The 18,235-nt window shown below is 42.3% G+C and overlaps 1 protein-coding gene across 15 annotated transcripts in view; it reads left to right on the top strand.

The window, feature by feature from the left end:
- The first annotated feature begins 759 nt into the window (after positions 1-759).
- LOC100695201 (muscleblind-like protein 2a) overlaps positions 760-18,235 on the top strand; it is a 53,562-nt gene continuing 36,086 nt past the window's right edge. For 6 of the 15 annotated variants that reach the window (XM_005450050.4, XM_005450055.4, XM_005450051.4 and 3 more), the window contains exons 1-3: positions 762-1,043; positions 4,290-4,484; positions 10,948-11,874. In XM_005450050.4, coding sequence (XP_005450107.1) covers positions 11,701-11,874 — 174 coding nt within the window. In that variant the 5' untranslated portion in view covers positions 762-1,043; positions 4,290-4,484; positions 10,948-11,700. Of the gene's footprint in view, positions 1,044-4,289; positions 4,485-10,947; positions 11,875-18,235 lie in introns of all 15 variants that reach the window. The other 9 variants (XM_005450054.4, XM_005450058.4, XM_005450056.4 and 6 more) reach the window with 5 other exon arrangements.

The raw sequence follows: 18,235 nt of genomic DNA, 5'->3' as shown, positions 1-18,235 counted from the left end.
CTGTGTGTCACAAAGTGCTAAATCCAGCCAGCTGTATGCAATTACGCTGCAAAATGCGCAGGCTCTGCTGCACATGAAGTGGTGACGACGGGCTGATTTATGATCATTTTTGCAGGATAATTTCTCTCAGCTGATCCGAAACGTCAACAACATTAGCCTATAATAAATTAATACACCACCATACAGCATATATATCTATAATCTAAATATTACTTGAGACAAAAAAGGTTATTCAGGTTAATGTTTCTGAAATCACTCTTGCACAAATACCCCCTAAAATACTACTAATAAAAATGATATTTATCTGAGAAATGATTGGTTATTGGAGTCAAAAAGTGTTAGAACTTACCTGGATTAACCAGAGCATCTTGAAGGATAAAGTGTAATATGCTTTATCAAATGCCTTCAATGTTTTTATCCTGTCGATTGGAGGCTACTTTGACAGACAGACAGGCACTGGTTCATAAATCAGTGGCCACATTTTTTACCCGAGGGAGATTCACTGTTGTTTCCTAGGTAACAGCCACCCCCACCCCTACCCTTGCTCACTCTGGACTGTACCATATTTACTGTTAGGGTGAGGGGGCTATCTTCTCTATCGAATAGAAGTAGAATTTAATGGTAAAACGGACTACATGTAACATTTCACTCTAACCGAAAAGTGTTTTTCTTCCAGTAGCATCTACAGTGGCTCAAACATTTGATAATAAATGCTCTATTAACGTTTACACCGTAGTAGTAACCCCCCCTGAGGGAAGCACACTCAACATTTCCTCGAACTGTCAAAATCGCTTGTTGCTTCCTGCCCTAGCCTTAAAAGTAGTTAGCGAGCTAGCGTGTAGCGACTGATAGCTTACTTTCACTGACATCTGTTTTGAAAGCGAAAAAGTTTGCTGCCGAACGCAAATAGAGGCAAGTGTTAGTCGAAGAACGTTTCTGCCGTCCTGTGCCGAACCGTGAGTCCCATACCAACCGAAACAGCGCTCTCGAGAAACCGTTGGTAGCGGCTGAAGTGCAGCTGGATGTGACAGGTTCGTCATCAGGTAAGCGTCAGGTAGTTAGCTTAGCAGGTAGTGTTAGCACACCTCGACTCTAATGCTACTTCACACGGTGTGGCGTTATGGTAAATGTAGTGACTTCTTGGAACAGCAGAGGTGGCTAATGTTACTCCACCATCATAAAAATAATTCGCGGAAGGCTGTTTTGTAGGGCTAGCCGCCAATCTGTGCCCAAATAGCTAATAAAAACAGCTGAAAGCTCGTAAGTAAAATATAATATGACATAACTCAAATCCACAGATGCTGCACCTTCGTGCTCCCTGTATATCCGAAAAGTGTTCAATCCAGTGCTTTATGTTGCGTTATGAAGTGGGAAATGACCTAACGAAGCCTACTGTGAATAGATTTAATAACAACTCATTTATTATTAATTCTGCAGGTGAGTTTGTTGAGCTGTCATTAACGGTGCGTTTTTTTCAGTATTCAATGAACTTCTGCATTTTGAGATAAATTAGCTGCTACTTGGATTAATGGATTCTTGGTTTTAAAGGAAAAGTAAAGGACCTCTGATGAGGCATGAGTGGAGGCAAACTTTTAGCCATTGCAGCTTTTTCAAATTAGAGCCTTTACACATTTAAGGTTAATACCTTCTGATCAGGCTAGCTATTAGGTTATTTACAATGATTAATCCCTGTGAACATGCAAAGCAGCAGCACAGAAGAGCACTGCACCAGTGTCTTTATTTTCATATGGAAACCAGACCTTGGTTTGCCATTTGGATGGAATATGTCGTGGTTATTAAAGCTCAAGTAAGACATGACATTCAACAGCACAGTGTAATTGGTGGAAAATGAGCTTTGTATAATAAGGAATGTAACATTTGCTCAATAATGTTGAAAAGGATAAAACAAGTGGTAGATTAGCTTCCAGAAAGTATGAGTTCAGTGAGAATGAAATATACTTGAATGGCTTTGTTGGTGTGTATTTTATTTTTAAAAAAGCCCTGGTTGCCCCTTGTATCCATTAAGCTCTTCTATATTTTAATGCAGACTCTGCATTTGACAGACTTATCGGAATGGGCTTCAAATGGAAGGAAGCACAACTCTTTCCTGCTTGATATTTGATTACAGCTAATAATAGAAAAGGACAGCTGCCTTTTCATTGATCTGTCTTCACTGCCCTATTTCTGAGCCCTTTTTCTCTCTCTCTCTCTGTCGCATGTAACTAACAGAAAAAACACAGACAGTGCTGAGGGAGAATATTTCAAACACAGCCTTAACCCATCACTATTTTCATTTTCTGTTATTAGCCATTGTTTCAGATTATTCTCCTTTTATATTTGAATATGAAGCTGCTTTGGGCCGCAGAATCCTAAATCTGGTTGTGTGTGAGTGAGCCAAGCCGTTTGGGGTCAAACAGGACAGGGATAATAAGTGGGGTGGGGATACCATGCGGGAAGGAAGTAGCTCGGCTTGTTTGGCTGCCAGGCTTTTGTTTGTTTTCCTGTCGGACAAATCTATTTAGGAGGTAGGCTATCTGAGGTCTGCCAGTGGAAATTAGCAGTGAGCATGGCTTGTTATGCAGTTATTGACAGTTATTCAGTGAGGGTTATTGAGAAGTTGGCTGCAGGCAAATTAGAGATTGATAAGCTTCATTCATCAGTGGAAGTTGCTTTTTGCTTTTTACATTCAATATTCAGGTCATAACTAATGTTCACTGTCTAGGATCATTAAAATGATCGCTGGGTATTGTGTACACGGTAGTAGTGAGACTACTTTCACTGATAGTGTAAGGTGGCACTTTTTCTTTCAACAAAGGGTGATATTGCCCCGCCTCCCAGCCCGTGCCTCATGCAGCAGCAGAGCGCTTGTCTGTGTCATTTACCTACAGGTGCCCTGATCCCTAAGATGACGTCAGTGTTCGGCATCATTTGCTGAAGTAGACACTTTTTCATGCCGAATGGGATTAATCACCCCGAGCCTCTATCTGCTCACAACATTTTGACAAATGTTTCGCTTGTGGAGCATCAGCTGTCAAAGCCTAATCACACAGCTAATAGGTTTGTTTCTTGTGGAACTGTAAAGCATTTTTATCCTCATTGATGTCAACGAAACACCCAGGCTGCCGCGTCATCCACAACCTTTGTATGTGACAGAGAGAGGGAGAGAGAGAGAGGGAGAGACGGATGGATGGCAAGCGAGAGAGAGAGAGAGCGAGAGAGAGAGGGAGAGACAGACAGTACAGCTGTTCTATTGAATCTGGATCGAAAAGTCATGAAGCTGGATCTCTGACTCATCAGTTCTGTGACGCTCCAGTTTCACGGCTCATATGATGCCAGCCAGCATGTCATCAGCTGGGTGGAGGGGACCTTCCAATACCAGCCGCCGTTATGTTATTTTTCCCCTTTCCCTTTTCTCGAAGCTAATTCTGATGCAATAACAATAACAGAAATGTTCACTACTGTGTAATTTTCCAGTCCAGCGAACTCAGGAATTGGATTGAAATAGAGCTTGAAAGATAGCTTATAGAAATGTAGAAAAACATGCAGGTAGGGATAAAGAGACAAGGTGGGGTGGCGGATAGAATTAGGTGATTAAGAGCAGAGGAGGAGAGAGTTGTCTGACTGTCTGGTTGATGTCGCAAATGAGTTCAGAGGACAGATGCTGATGGGAGGTAGAGGAGAGAGGGGGAGAGGGAAGAAATGTAGTGATCCTGTTACCTGGGGTGATGATGGTGATGGACGTGATATTCAGCATGGATCTGCAGCTACACTTTAATTACTGCTGTTTTGTATTTCAAATACATCAAACATGTATATTTATCTATATTCTATTAAATGCAGTTCAGTTAATAATGATTTGATTTTAAATATTATCACCAGAATAGACAAGAAATAAATAATGTGATAGTTGGTTAAGCAGGGCGTGAAATTGGGGAAATACCTTTTAAGATCAGCATTCAGGGGTTGTTATACTATAAAGCAGTTTTCACCCCATCACTTAGTCTGCGCTCTTCCAATGGAGAGACACAGATTTGCAGTAGCTGCTGTTTCATTGGCTGAACATGGTAAGGGGCAGGTCTTTGCCACAGGCTGGTGGGCAGGAAGGGGCTGGCTTTAGGGGTGTTGGAGGGGTTGGCTGGAAGTGTTTCAGCCAGATAGTTGGAGTAGACACTCTTTGCTTCCTGCCTGCCTGCTTGCCTGCCTGCCTGCCTGCCTCACTCGCTTGCTCGGCAGCTTGGAAAAGAGAGAGAGAGAGAGAGAGAGATACTGATAGAAAAATCCCTGTCTAGGCATGGACCTCCGGCAGAAGCAGTCGAGAGCTCGCGAGGAATGACAGCAGAACACATGGTCATTAACTCCTGTCGCTGAGGCTGAGGGGAGAGCTGCGCTGTAGCTCCGCGTCACAGAAGCACCGGGAGCGTCCTGCGTTTGGGACAGCAGACAGACAGACAGACACAGAGCTACGGGACCCCCGGTGAAAGGAGGTGGGAAAGAGCCGTCAGATTGGCTGGCTTTTTTCCTTTTTCTTTTCAGGAGTTTTGCTGCAGTGCGCTGCATACCAGTCTGGGTGGGGAGGGACCAGAGGGAATGTTTTATCTGTGTGAGAGACAAGAGTGTAATGCTTAAAAACAAGGAAAAGGGAAGAAAATGCAGACAGAGTGGGATAAATGCGTAGGAGCACTGGGAGCTTGCAGCCACGCAGCAACTGTCCTCATTGCAGTTTCCAGCCCCGTTAATGGACTTTCTCTTTTTCAGCTCCTGCGGGAGAGGCATTATCACAGCGGTTGACTTGCCCCTTCCTCAGTACAAATGTCAAGAGCTCCTTTTTTGCCACATGGGCTACATATTTTTCACTGCCTTGAGAAAAACTTTCCTGTTGTGTGGCATCTGTCCTGTCGCTGTTCACTTTGTGTAAGTTTTTCCTCGTGACTCTTGCGCAAATTTCCCAAGGCAAAGGTTGTTTGTTAAGAGCACGGGCCGGTGTTGTGGACACAAATAGCCGATGGCTCAAATGAGCTGGAAGTTCACAGTTCTAATAAGGCACAGATCATAATTAACCTCTGAGTGAGATGGGGCACGGTTGACGTGTCTTCAGCTTACCGCTGTCTGTCTACATTTAGCCTTGCAATAGACGCTCGGCCGGTGGCAGCCAAGCAGTGGACATTACTGCCTGCATGGAAAAGGCTAGAGTGGTGTCATGCGTCTGGCTGTAGATCAAGGGGAAGTGGGTGTTTTCTAAACTGGAACATCAGTCCAGCCCTTCCTGATGAGAAAATAATGGGGTCTTAATCTCAGACATGTCCTTACTGCAAGACTTTGTCAGCTAGAAATCCCCGTTCTCTGACACTAATGTAAATTGTACCTCGAGCTAATATTAAAAGGATTTAGTGCTTGGTAGATTTTACAAACATCCTCTGCATAACAGAGCTTTTCCAACTGATCTGTGATACAAGGGCGAGTTTGCTGAATCATTGAGCTCTTATGTTTTCAAGTGCTCAAGTAAGATTTTAACTTGGCTCCATTTGCAGTAGGTGCACTTTGTGTTGGTTTCACTAAATGGAGTAGGACTGGGCGTCCTGTTAATCATCATATTTATCTCAACAGCAGTATTCATCTCCGGCTGCCAGCTGCACTATAATTAGTTGACTTGCCTGAGTCCCTGTAGCTAACTAGGTAGAGGACAAGTTCACTTCAACACGAAAACAAATCCATTTACTGAGTGCAGGGGTCAAGATCAATCAAATCTACTGAAACTTTCTCCTGTCTGTTTTCAATTAAGTGGTTATAAAAACATAGAAAATACTTCCAGTTATGAAAGGGATCACGGATAACTGGATCACTGGCCAGTCCCATACCATGAGCAGGGCTATTCGGGTCATTCTGGTTTAGCTAAGGCTATTATGATATGGGACACACCTATCTGCTGACTCTGTGAAATGCTTCTTGCGTTGCCCCCGAACAGTAGCTTAGTCCTGGTATAGCCTCTGCTGAGCCCATCCTTATTGCTAATGGCATTTGATGATATTGAACTGAAGGATCCATAGCTTATGCCAAAGACAATTTCATAAGCATCAGAGCCTCCAGGGTATTAAATACGAATTAGGCTACAGGGTCTAGCCCTGCTCTTGATCCCCACTGGAAGATGCAAAGGAAGATTTTGCAAAAAGGAACGTGACGGTGATGTCATACTTGACGTCTCGGTTTGGTTTTTTAGGAATAGAGAACATTTTGATAAAGCCTTAACTAAAAGCCTCACTCGTTTTCCATTACTCACTGGAAACTGAACATTTTCCTATTTCCCCTCTACAATGAGGCCCTCTCTACACAGCCTTGAAAAACATTGACCACTTGTTCCTCTTGGCCATGCAAATGGCCATACAATTGCAGTTTGCCAGCACAAAATGGTAATAAATGGAAATTCAGCCACTCAGGCTCCCTGCTCATGCGCTCATCTGTCACAGCCATTTGTATTTTGACTTTATTTTGGTAGCAACACCTGGCTGATGCCATGGAAAACGTTTCCACAAAGCTTATGACCAGTCGGAACCAGGTAGCTTATCATCTCCCCTAAACAAATACATGCGGTTAAAGATAAATTGCCCAGCACAGCCAGTGTGCACAGATACCAGAATAATGGGTTACATACGTGGTAATCAGAGGTCAAGCCCATGACTTTCACTCGAGACACCCCAGTCCCTCTGACTCGTTCAATTAAGCAGACTGACCAAGATAATGCCTCAGCCAGCTGGCCTTGGTAAGCATCAGTAATCCATAAAGTCTAGTACTGTGGTGCTTTTCTTTACATCTCTATCCTGCTTTATCAGGTCACCCTGTCTGACCACTGTTTGTACAGGACAAAGAGGAGACAAAATCTTCTTTCAACATCGCAAAAAAAATTACGGAACAAAAAATTACAGAACAAAAAATTCCTAACATATACACTAATGTGCATGTGTATGAGTTTATTAGTTTCATTTAAATGTCATTTAAAATGCTGCCTTTCTGGAACAGGACAGTGGACTTTAGCCACCAAGCATCAGCTGTAAAAATAATGGCTAATCGATTTCATTACAGTAACATTGAAATAGAATATATTTCTGTGTTGTTGGAGCCACGTTATTATACTAGTCCTTCACAGAGAGGCTTCATTTCTGCAGAACAAAAGCCGTGGTGCAATTTTCTGCCCCAGAAAGGCCACAGATCTGCAGAAGCAATGCCTGGTTCAGCCATGAGGGTCTGCAGAAAGGCTCATTTCTAATTCAAATTTTACCTTGAAATGGTATTAAAAGGATTTAGTGTTTAGTAGTGATCCTATGCAGGAAAGCAGTAGTCAGAACATGCTGTGTGGCTCTTCCTACCTGCTGACCATCTGCCCTTCCGTCCTTTCATATTATTGGCATTGTCCTCAAAGCGTGACTACTGAGCTCAGTGTAAACTAAGTCATGCTGCATGTTGATGTAATGCATGAGCAGAAGCTAAGGCAGTTTTAAATATGTCAGAGTCACATTGTTAAGGATCGTCAAAGTAGCCTAAATTTACACTGTGTGCACCGCCTCTGACTTCGGCTACAGTTTTCAATAGTAGTTATTCCAAAGCAATTTATTTCTGCTGTGCTTGAGTTTCTCATGCTCTTAGGATCGGGTGTAATTATATGACACAGATAAGAGGTTCACCCCCCATGATGACAGTTTACTTCCTAGCAGGGGCTTTGGTATGTTTTAGGGATATAAGAGTGTTCTCAGTTGCCACCGCTAAAGAGTGTCTAGCTAGCATTTATGGCTACATCACTTTACAGTTAGATATCCCATCTCTTAAAAGGTTACATTAACGAAGCACATGTAGCGTCTGTTTAAAAATACTACTAGGGCTACTTTTATTGATTATTTCCTTTATTAAGTTATATATTATTAATTTTTATTTGTCTACTAAACTTTTGGCATATAAATGAATGACTAAACCTCGGTAAGTGCAACTCAGCAATTTGCTGCCATCTTAGCAACCCCTCCAGATAGGAGGCAGTTATTTTGCTGTTTCTGTCTAGAGCCTGACCAATATAGGATTTTTAAGAGCAATACTAATATTTGGTGATGTAAAAATCCAATCTAAATGGTTGATGTGTTTTTTTCTTTCAGAAACAAGAAACATAAACTGTTTTTCCCTAACATTTGTTATGTGTAGGTAATTATGTGTGGTGCCATCAGGGATGTAGCAGACTGCCCTCTTGTGGACAAATTATGCAAATTGATAATTTGAAACATGGTTGAAGGGTGTTTCCGCTATCTCTTCTTTACTTTTCAAATTTTCATTTATTGTCTGTTATAAATGCAGATACCGTTATAATACTGTTAAATAACTGATATCGACAGATATATTGGCCCCACTGACTCTAATTCGCACAAGCCTCCCCCAAAGGGAGGGAATATGTAATCAGTTCAGTGTCCACAGTGTTCAAGATATCATGTTCTAATTTTGTGTGATGGTATATACCAATAACAGCTTGAGCTGATTTAATTTAGTTTGAAAATCGGGTCAAGGTCAAGGTCACACCGTTGAGGACGGAGTTCTCTGAGTGCTCTTGTTATGAGCTTAATCTTGATGGAAGACCCGATTAAATTTCTATTTGTAGATGAGCCAAGTACTCTTACCTAAATTTTTACCAATATAGCACGTAGATATATCTGCCACAACTATCGTAAACAGTCTAATCTGTGCATATGTCAATGCAACAACACAATATCTTTTGTGGTTTGGCTGTTCATTGGCTCTTTGGAAGCAGGGTGGAACCTGCATGTGTTTGTCGTTACCAAATGCTCTTTAGTCAGGATGTTGAGCATCCTGTCACTATATATCATTAAGATATTTACTTTACTTTTTCTATTCTGTTTTTTTGTTTTGTTTTTTTGACAGCAGTAATACTACATAAACATACAGTTCTATACAATATCAGAACAGATTTTTCTTTGTGTTTCTTTATGTTCTGTTTTTCCTTCGTTTTAGTCTTATTACCACCCACCTAAGTCTCCTTTTGATGTCTAGTCCTCACCATTTGTTTTGAATATCTTTCTTGGCAAACATTGTTTGAATGTTGCCTGTTGAGACACCTTGGAGTGTTCAGATGACCCTGGCCAAGCATTATCCACTCTGTTAGGCTGTTTCTTTTCATCCAAACTTTGATTGCTGTAAACCCCTGCTTTAAATAGAAAAATAGAAAAATGACTGGTGGCTGTGTTCCCCTACTATTTCAGCACAACTTGCTGCACCTTTCAAAGTAAGTCATTTCTCAGAGAAATGGCACTATCATCCCTTTACACTCTCTGACAAAGTAGGTTAGCTTGATCACACACTTCTTATGGCTCCTAAAAATAAGAAGGGATTAATTGTTAAAGGTCAGATCTGACATGATTCTTACCTGACTGTCTCTTTTGCAGCGATTGGCTCTTTCCCTGGGGTGATGATGTGAAATTAAATCCAGCCTTGGAGAGTGGAGCCTGGGCGTCAGTACGATCAGGCGAGGAAGCTTCTGATCTCATTTCACATGATCAGCTCTGAAGTGGGACAATTAGATTAGCTAGACAAAGGTTGGTGGGTAATTTCGAGGGAAGCATAAAAAAAATCTGCCTTCCTATATGTCTGAAATAAACAACAAGAAATCAGTTATCTTATAGAAAAATGGGCTTCTCCATTTGGACTTTTAGATTTTATTTTTATTTTGGATGTCAAAATGAAGAATTTAGAAGATTCCCGGCAGAAAGGATAAGCGCATCTTACTTCAGACCTCTGTCTTGTGGACAAGAGAACAAAAATACTGTGCTGAATCTGTCAGTAGCATACACCTGTATGACAGCTGCTTCCCTGTCAGGGACACTTTTTAAGGATTTCTCGTTCAGTAAACCGTGCAAACACGGGTGTACAATTCCCGACAAACCTTCATTAACAAGTGGAGCCTTTCATATGCCATGTGAGATTGGTCAAGATGTTTTCCAGTGGGGTAATCTGTTAACCAGAACTCTATATTTTTACAGTCCTCTTTCTCCTCCCTCAGTCTGTGTCCTCAGCCCCTTTCCCGCCTGCATTTAGCAGAAAAATATTTCCAGATGTGCCAAGGAAAGAGCTCCTTGCGCAGTAGCTCCGTAATGGATTTCATACGCTCAAACTAAAGGTCGCTTCCTCATATTGTTGCTCTACCAATTGTCCCTCCTCAGTCCCTAGACAACAGCCAAACACAGGGACCAGTGTCTTTACAGGACGAGACAGGCAGCACACACGCACAGACGCACGTCTCCCCCCAATGAATGTAAATTGACAGGCTGCCGTCAATGAGCCGGTACCTAATTTGGATGGTGGGAGACCAGTGAATATTGCCGGACACTGGGCAGCGTCATAATCGTGTCTGGCACTGGCATATGCATCTGTCTCGGTCCCTCTCCGGCTGCTGGACGACTGCCCGGAATAGTGCTGCTCTGCGCGGTTTTCTATTGGCTGAACTCGTCCCTCCGTGCATGGCTCTACAGGGCGGGTTGGACCCCGGGGCTTTTTTCTATCTCTGCTCTGACTCTGCGTTCTTGTCCACTGTCTCATAGCACAGAGGCTTTTGCCATTCACCACTTTGTATGCAATATGTTGGAAAGCCACTGGGCTTGTAGTCACCCCGTACAAAGGCGGACAGCAGCAACTGTGGGACAGACTCAAATGGCTTCTGAATAACCTTTTAACTGCCTTTTTTTCTGGTTTATCAGGCCTGTCCCCTTTGGAGCTAGCACTCCTCTGGGGCAGTACACACACAAATTCAGATTGACACGCATAAAACAAACACCGTTAACGCCTGCTGAAGCCTGTTAGATAAATTGTTTCCCATCATATTTAGCAAGCCATTTTCTCAATGTGAAAATAGCCTCACTCTGTTTGTCTCTTGTCTCTACTTTTCTTCCTTTCACTTCTCCCTTTTAGATCACTGACAGAAAGTGCCTTGTGAGACAGCATCCCTACTTGAAGATCGCTGAGTGTTTCCGAAGAGCTCCAGATTTTTTTTTTCCCCCCCTGCGATCGTGACGGCACACGGCTTGGCTGTGAGGATCGCTGACCCTTGATTTGTCCTTACCTGTGATCTGTGTGAAGGAAAAGTAAAGAGCTGCTGGAGCTGCTGCATAGCTGGCCAACGTGCCAAAGCTCAGAGAGAGTAACAATAAAAAGCCACAAACTTTGTATTATCCTGAACTGTGCCATTGTACCTCAAAATAACCCTGATATCCACCCCTTGCAAAGATATCATCACTCACGCAGAGGACATTTTGGGGACACGGGTACATTGACTAAAGCTTTTCTCTGAGCATGCCCCCTCTGCCTTTCCAGACGTTCGCACCTGAGACTTACTGATTGATAAACAACTAGCTGTTTGACTGAGAAACTCCACAATAGCGCAATAGTGCAGTCCCATGCTCAGGTCACAGAGACTTTGCCAGTCCATTACCTCCACGTTCCTGTCTGCAAGGACAAGCCTGATCCACTGACCTAAAGCAGATCATTTATAGCTACACGTTCTACCGCTTCTTAGTTCTTTTGTTTTTTGGGGATTTTTTTGTTTTTGTTTGGGTTTTTTTAACTGGAGTGCTCCTCTTCAGAGGATAACCTCCACATTACACCTAGTGGCTCTGCTGCAACCCGGCTCTGCTGCAACCCGGCTCTACAGCCAGCGCTGTTGACATGGCTCTAAACATTGCCTCCATACGGGACACAAAATGGCTGACCCTGGAAGTGTGCCGGCAGTTTCAACGTGGGACTTGTTCACGCAGCGATGAAGAATGCAAATTTGCCCACCCACCCAAAAGCTGCCAGGTGGAGAATGGGAGAGTGATCGCCTGCTTTGACTCGTTAAAGGTAAGGACTGCAGTTTTCTGTTCATGACGTCTAGAATTTGAGCTGCTTGATTTGTTGTCTCTCAATCCCAGGCATACAGAAGTGATTACTGTTAGTTTATATCTGCTGTGTGATGTAAAACACATTTGTGTACTCGGATTACATCTCTGCAGAAGCAGTATAACACCTGACACAAAATGTTACAGCTTTGTGCTCTCAAATGGTCAGCGTGTTGTAGGTTGTGCGCTCAGCGCGTCATGTCATGTCCCCATGCTGTGCTGCTGTTAGCCGACCAGTCTGACCTGTGAAGTGAAAAGGCCACAGAGTTTTTGTCATGTGTGTGCAATTCGTTTCATGGGAAGCTCTTCTAATATTACCGTGCCTTGTCCATCATGAGTACTTGTGGGTGAACATCTGATCGCCTTGAGTCACTCCAGGGCTTCTATTCCTGGATGCATGTCAGCTGTCACATGCAACCAACAAACACCAGTCAGTGCTTGTTTTGTCATATTGGTTCACACAGATCCAAGAAGAGGCATTACATCTTCAAAATGCGGATAATCTGCTTTTGTCAGCCTGAATACATGGATTGAATATGTGCGGCATTACATTGTACCACGTTTTGTTCAGGGAAAATCCACTAGAAGCTTCAAAGCCACGTTGAAGTGTTTATCCCTTTAATAAGGCTTGTAGTTTATTTGTTTGCTCCCTCCCCCTTATCAAAAGTTAAATTGTTGTAATTTGTACGTTTGAAGCACATTTTATTGCACAGTTTCATAGTGGTAAAACATCACTTAAATTAGCTCAACACCAGACACTTTAAAGCCAACCCAGTCGTAACAAGGTCGATTCACACATGCCCCCCTCATGCTGCAAATAAGATCCGAGAGCACCCTTATTATTTTCAGGCTGTGCAGGGGAAAAAAGAACTGAAAAACAGATGTGACAATGATAAATAGCCAAAGAAACTAGAGCAGAACACTAGAACTGTAAGGAGTTTGTCTTTGTTTTAGGTATAAACTGTAGCTGCATTTCACATTTAGAACAGCGCAATGTGTGGTTTCACATTTTTTAAGGCTTTATATGAGGCCCGTGCCAAAAGCGGTTCTACTAGATTGGTACATTTCTCTGAATGTTAAAAATGTGAAATAATGGTAGAGGACATTTTTGAATCTCGATCGCAACCTTCATGAAACACGTTGCAAAACGTGTAAAAAGTCAGTTTCATTCCAAAGTTGCTCGTGGTCTTTATTTATTTGATACTGTAATGAAACAAGCTGCTTTTATGTTGCTACAAGCTCCTTCCTTGGCTAAGTTATTGCTAACAGTCAGCCGCTAAGTGACATTCTTTCCCAGCTGCCAGATCTTCTGAGCTCTTATGCCGTGATTGTTTAATGAGCAAACAGCTGACTCTAATCAGAACTGATTTGTTGTTGCACCAAGTAAGGTTAAGCCTAATATGGAATCTCTGCAATCGGTATGATTTCCTGAATAACTCCAAGTTGGCATTCTTGGCTGAAGGGGAACTAAAATGACCCGAGAAGTCAACCTCATACTAGTGTTACAAACTATGTTTAGTTTAGACTGTGCTCGGTGACATTTTCTGTGTAAACACTGGCTTTGAGGCAGTCATCTGGCAATTCATTCTTCAGCTGTGGCTTAATCTGTAGAATAAAAGAAAAGTCTATGCGTACAATGTGCACTCAGGATTTCTGGATATCAGAGCCTCAAGTTATGCTGTAAACCCTGTTGTCAGTTATCATTATTGACATACTTTAAAAATGCCTTTATATTATCACTTATGTTATAATACACAGTCTTGATGGTAATTTCTACCCAGAACACTTTCAGGTACGGACTACAAGCATCCTCGATTGATTCCCATTTGTTTCCTTAAGGGATTCTTGACCACAGCGACCAGACTTCTTCTTCTTTTTTTTTTGTGGTCTGACCAAAGGCCATCTACAAGTAAGCCTTTTTTTCCTTAACAGCAAAACCTCCTGACAGTTACTGGGGCAGTTTTTTCTGAAGCTCCTACCTAAATATATGGGGAGATATCCATTACTTTTACGTCAGTAGTGAATGGGTCCTAAGGATTGCATGCATAAAATCAGGTTAAAAAAAATTGAAAAGTTTGGTCAATTTGCCCCAGATAAGGTGAAATGTTTTCTTTTTTCTGCATGGTATACTTTATTACGCAAGTGTACAGCTTCATTGTGGCACCATTAATGGCTCATCTCTACCTCATGCCATGCAAATTTGTGTTTTGTATATGGTTAGATCAGAAAAAGCACGCCTACCTACAGCTTCACAACCATAGACAGGTAGTATAACAAACAGATAAGTCTGCTCCCACACCGTTGATGTTGTTGTATTTGTTGCCAGCTATTACACCATCCTGATCCATATCAGTGCTTGTTTACTGCTTGGGGAGTTTCTTAATTTAAAATTTATTTATTTTTTTTAAATTTAAGGGTCATGACACAGGATAAGAGTTTTTTGGTGGTATCTCTCCCCTACATGGGCTTTTTTCCCTTCCATAATTGGCTTGCATTATACTGCAGTATTCTAGCAAAACAGCAGCATTTCTTACATTTACTGTCCGGACTTGTCTGGCAGCCTGTTAATCTACGATCTTCTACTGTCATTGAAGACTGCCTCCTTAACCCAGCTTAACTCCTAATGCAACTAAAAAGCTAAATGTATAGACAAAGACACAATTTCACCCCTAACCCTAATTTCCCCATCCAGCCCACTGACAGAAGGAGAATACAGGATTCTCTGTACTTTTTAACTCCAACTCACCCCCACTCTTGCAAAGACTTTCCTCGTGACAAGAGAATGAATGCTTTATTATGCATTAGGAAGTGTGTTTCAGTCCATGGCAGGCTGATTTTCACCCCCATTACGCCCGTATCATCTTCCTGGGTCTTCTCATCCGATAGGGTTATCATGCCAGGGTTGGGTGCTGCGAGGCATGACTTGGCCAACGATCAGAACGGTCTTTCTCATAAACACGTAAATGGTAGTGGTTGAGAAAGGAGCAGAGAAGGAGGTGTAGCACTGCTGCTGCGCTTGTCAAGCAGCAGTAGGCAAACATTCCAAGGAATGGTCGTTGCTTTCAGTTTCTAAAAACACTTCTGTGACCACAGCAGCTCCTTGTTGCACCATCATATAGTTTTAGCTTAAACTTTTAAGCCCTCTGCCAAAATAAAAGCATTTGCTTTTTATCTTATTTTGGATGAATGCTTATGCCCTAATTTTCTTACTCATATTTTACTTTGGGCAGCACAGCATTTTTTTTAATCTAATGACTTGTGGCATGGTGATATGTAAATTGCAGGTATCTCTGACTTGTTTCAGTCTTTTTTTTTTCGTAATGCAGCTTCTCAAGGGTGCAATTCAATTAAAACATGATGTAGCAGGACTGCTTAAAGAAGGGGGAAAGACTCCTGTTATACCTCGCAGGAATTGGCGAACAAAAAAAAAAAGGCGTTGTATTTCTGCTGGATATAAATTGCATTTGAAAGCATAATTGAGTTATTGCTGTTGTGTGGGCATCCGTCTTTACCCAAGAGACCCGAGGAACAGCATGGCTTTTTAGATTTCCGATAATAAGAAACTCCAGCAAGCAGTGAAGTCACCAGATCATGGGTTTTACGGCAAATGCACGTCTAAGTTAGAGGGGATCTTTCGTGGTGTAGCCAAACAGTCGCTCGTGCATGTTTCTTTTATCTGAAATATCTGGTTTTGCATTTTCTGTTAGAGAGTTTTGCATGGGTTAAATAATGATGAGGGATCACTCCTTTCTCGTTTACTTCCTGCTTTCTCGATCATAACGCTTGCAGCACCCTCACACGGTGCTGCTCTCAGCATTTCTATGGTGTAATTTCTAGGGGATTATTTTTGTCCCCTGCTTTACTCTGTGGGTTTTAGAAACAGCCCTTCTATGCTACATTTGTCATCTCTCAAAATAGGAGAAGCTTCTTCATCCCTGTCCAGCTAAAGCTGAACTAACATTTAGTCGGGGTGCATGAGAGGGGTTATAAAGTATCATTCGTTTCAATTGAGACCTGACAGGAACGTTTGGGAGTGGTGACCTCGCAGTGGGAGCTTTTCAGATATGTCAACTGTTTTTTCAACCATGTATCAGATTTCCAACATGGCTATGGAGCCCATTATAGCCCAGCTCTGCTCCCATAACTGTCCAAATTCATAGTTTTAGTATGTTTAATCTCTTGCTTTGTGATAGTCAGAATTTCGTTGTATATGTAGAATGAGAATAAAGGGCTATTCTATACGTTAGGGGTGTTAACAATCTTGTCTGTGTTTTATCTTCTGAATTAGGAAAATGACATTCAAATGAAACAAGTTCAGACAGGTTTGGTGGCTGCCAGACAGAACATGACATTTAAATGTCATATATGAATACAAATTGTTGTATGTCAGCATCAAATTACCTCCATACAGATGGCTTATTTTAAACTAAATAAATACGGAGATATAGTTCTATCAGTAAGTCAAAACAAGAACTTTAAGTCTGTCCTGTCAGCTGAACCTTGATTTGTCTTAATCTGTTTACATAATTTCTTCCGTTGTAACTTTGACATCATTCGAGCTAAACGTGATAGAAAACCGAGAGAGGCAGCTCTGTGTCTCCAGTAGTTTCAGAGATGTGTTGTGGTCGAAGCCATTTCCTTTAAGCTCTTTGATAATTGTTGCACCGTGACCATGGAAACCATCATAGAGTGGTGGTGGTGGTGGTAGAGATGAGTGGAAGAGAGGGCTTGGGTAGTAAATGAGTGAGAATACCTACCTTAATGGAGTAAATGCAATCATGCCGGTCATGTGATGATGTCACATTGACTGTGCAACCATTAGACATCAGCCTTTCGTCAGTGGTTATATTTGACATGCCTGGATGTTTTTTTTTTTCATTTTCAGTTAAAGCATAAGACACATATGTATAATAATCAGCTATGTTTCCAATGCTGCAGAAAATTAACAGCCATTTTAGAGAGTTTCTCTGGTGTCTTTGCAGACCTTGAAGCCTTTACAAAACAGACTGAATGCCCGACAGCACGGTCTGTTTAGATTTCCTCCCCCACACTTTTTTGCACCAGTAACATTTTACCAGGTGACCACCACGCCTGAATGAGCTTCCGTAGTCTGAGAGTTGGGGCTGGGGGCGGGGGGGTAGCCTGCTGCATCTGAGCGCGATCATGTTTCGTCAAGTTGCAGTCGTCAAAAAGAAAGCAGTGAAGCAGGACAAACAATAGGAGCTACTACTTTCAGGTGTGCAGTGTTTTCTCATTTGTATCACAAGCTCGCCACAGTCCCCATGGGGATGAAGCGCCCTGGTTTCCCTCACTTAGTAAGAACATCTTAATCCGGACTGTGCTTTAAAAGAGCATGCTCCACTGTAAGTGTGTTATCGGAGGGCGTGGGACGGCTGAAACCAGTAAATAAAGAAGCGAGGGAACATGGGAAGAAGGGAAGGTGTTCATATTTGAACGGTTAAGAGAATAAAAATACAAGAGTAAAACTGTGAAGGTGGGACTATAAGGTTGTTTCCTGTCTGCAAGCGACAGATCTCACCAGGTAGGGAAGTAGAACAAAAACTTTTAAGCCAGTTATCAAAAACTCTTATTAGGATTCAAGAGAAGTGTGCCTACTACCTTGATTTAATTTCTTACTCCAGATAAACCTGTCAAGACAGAAGGCAGACATTGAAACATAAAACACTAATACATCCCAAAGACCTCTTTTTAAGTTTAATGGATCTGTAACTTAACCATAGCTTCCCCCCTCTGAGCTCAGTACATTTGAATTTTTGTGGGAAGCGTCAGTGAACATGAACTTTCTGCCCGTGGCCTCAGCTTGCTTCTCCTCTCTTGTTTTAAAAGATGGGCTCGGCTACATTCCTCAGTGTAATCCTCCCGAACTGGGCCACACCCTGGGCAGAGCAAACATGTGGAGGGGAATGTACGCCACGCAGCAGGAGTTGGTGTCCCCCAGGGTCATTCACCCAAACACAATGAGGCACTGACTTGAGCCTAATGTGGGGCTGCAGTGGATGCGGCATGCTTTTGATGAGCCCCTAGGAGACCCCACACTGCTACCGTTCCTTAAACAGGCCTCCTCGTAGGCAGACAAATGTATGCACACGCACTGTCTTGCCAGTGCAAACCATGCCAAATTTCATTTGATCCATGTGATTTCACCCCCTCCACAGCCCCAGTCTATCTGAAAACATCTACAAAGGTATAGAAATAAGAGTCAGGGAGAGGGAAGTCTGATCAGATCACTATTTCCTACTCAGGTCTAGTTAGTCAGTCTGGTCACTCTGTGTGCTGGAAATGTTTAAAAGAAGAACCACAAA

This window comes from Oreochromis niloticus, linkage group LG23 (assembly GCF_001858045.2).
Source record: "Oreochromis niloticus isolate F11D_XX linkage group LG23, O_niloticus_UMD_NMBU, whole genome shotgun sequence".
In the NCBI taxonomy this organism is placed as follows: Eukaryota; Metazoa; Chordata; class Actinopteri; order Cichliformes; family Cichlidae; genus Oreochromis; species Oreochromis niloticus.
The sequence above is the reverse complement of the archived record's forward strand: the minus strand, read 5'-3'. Positions and strand labels throughout refer to the sequence as shown.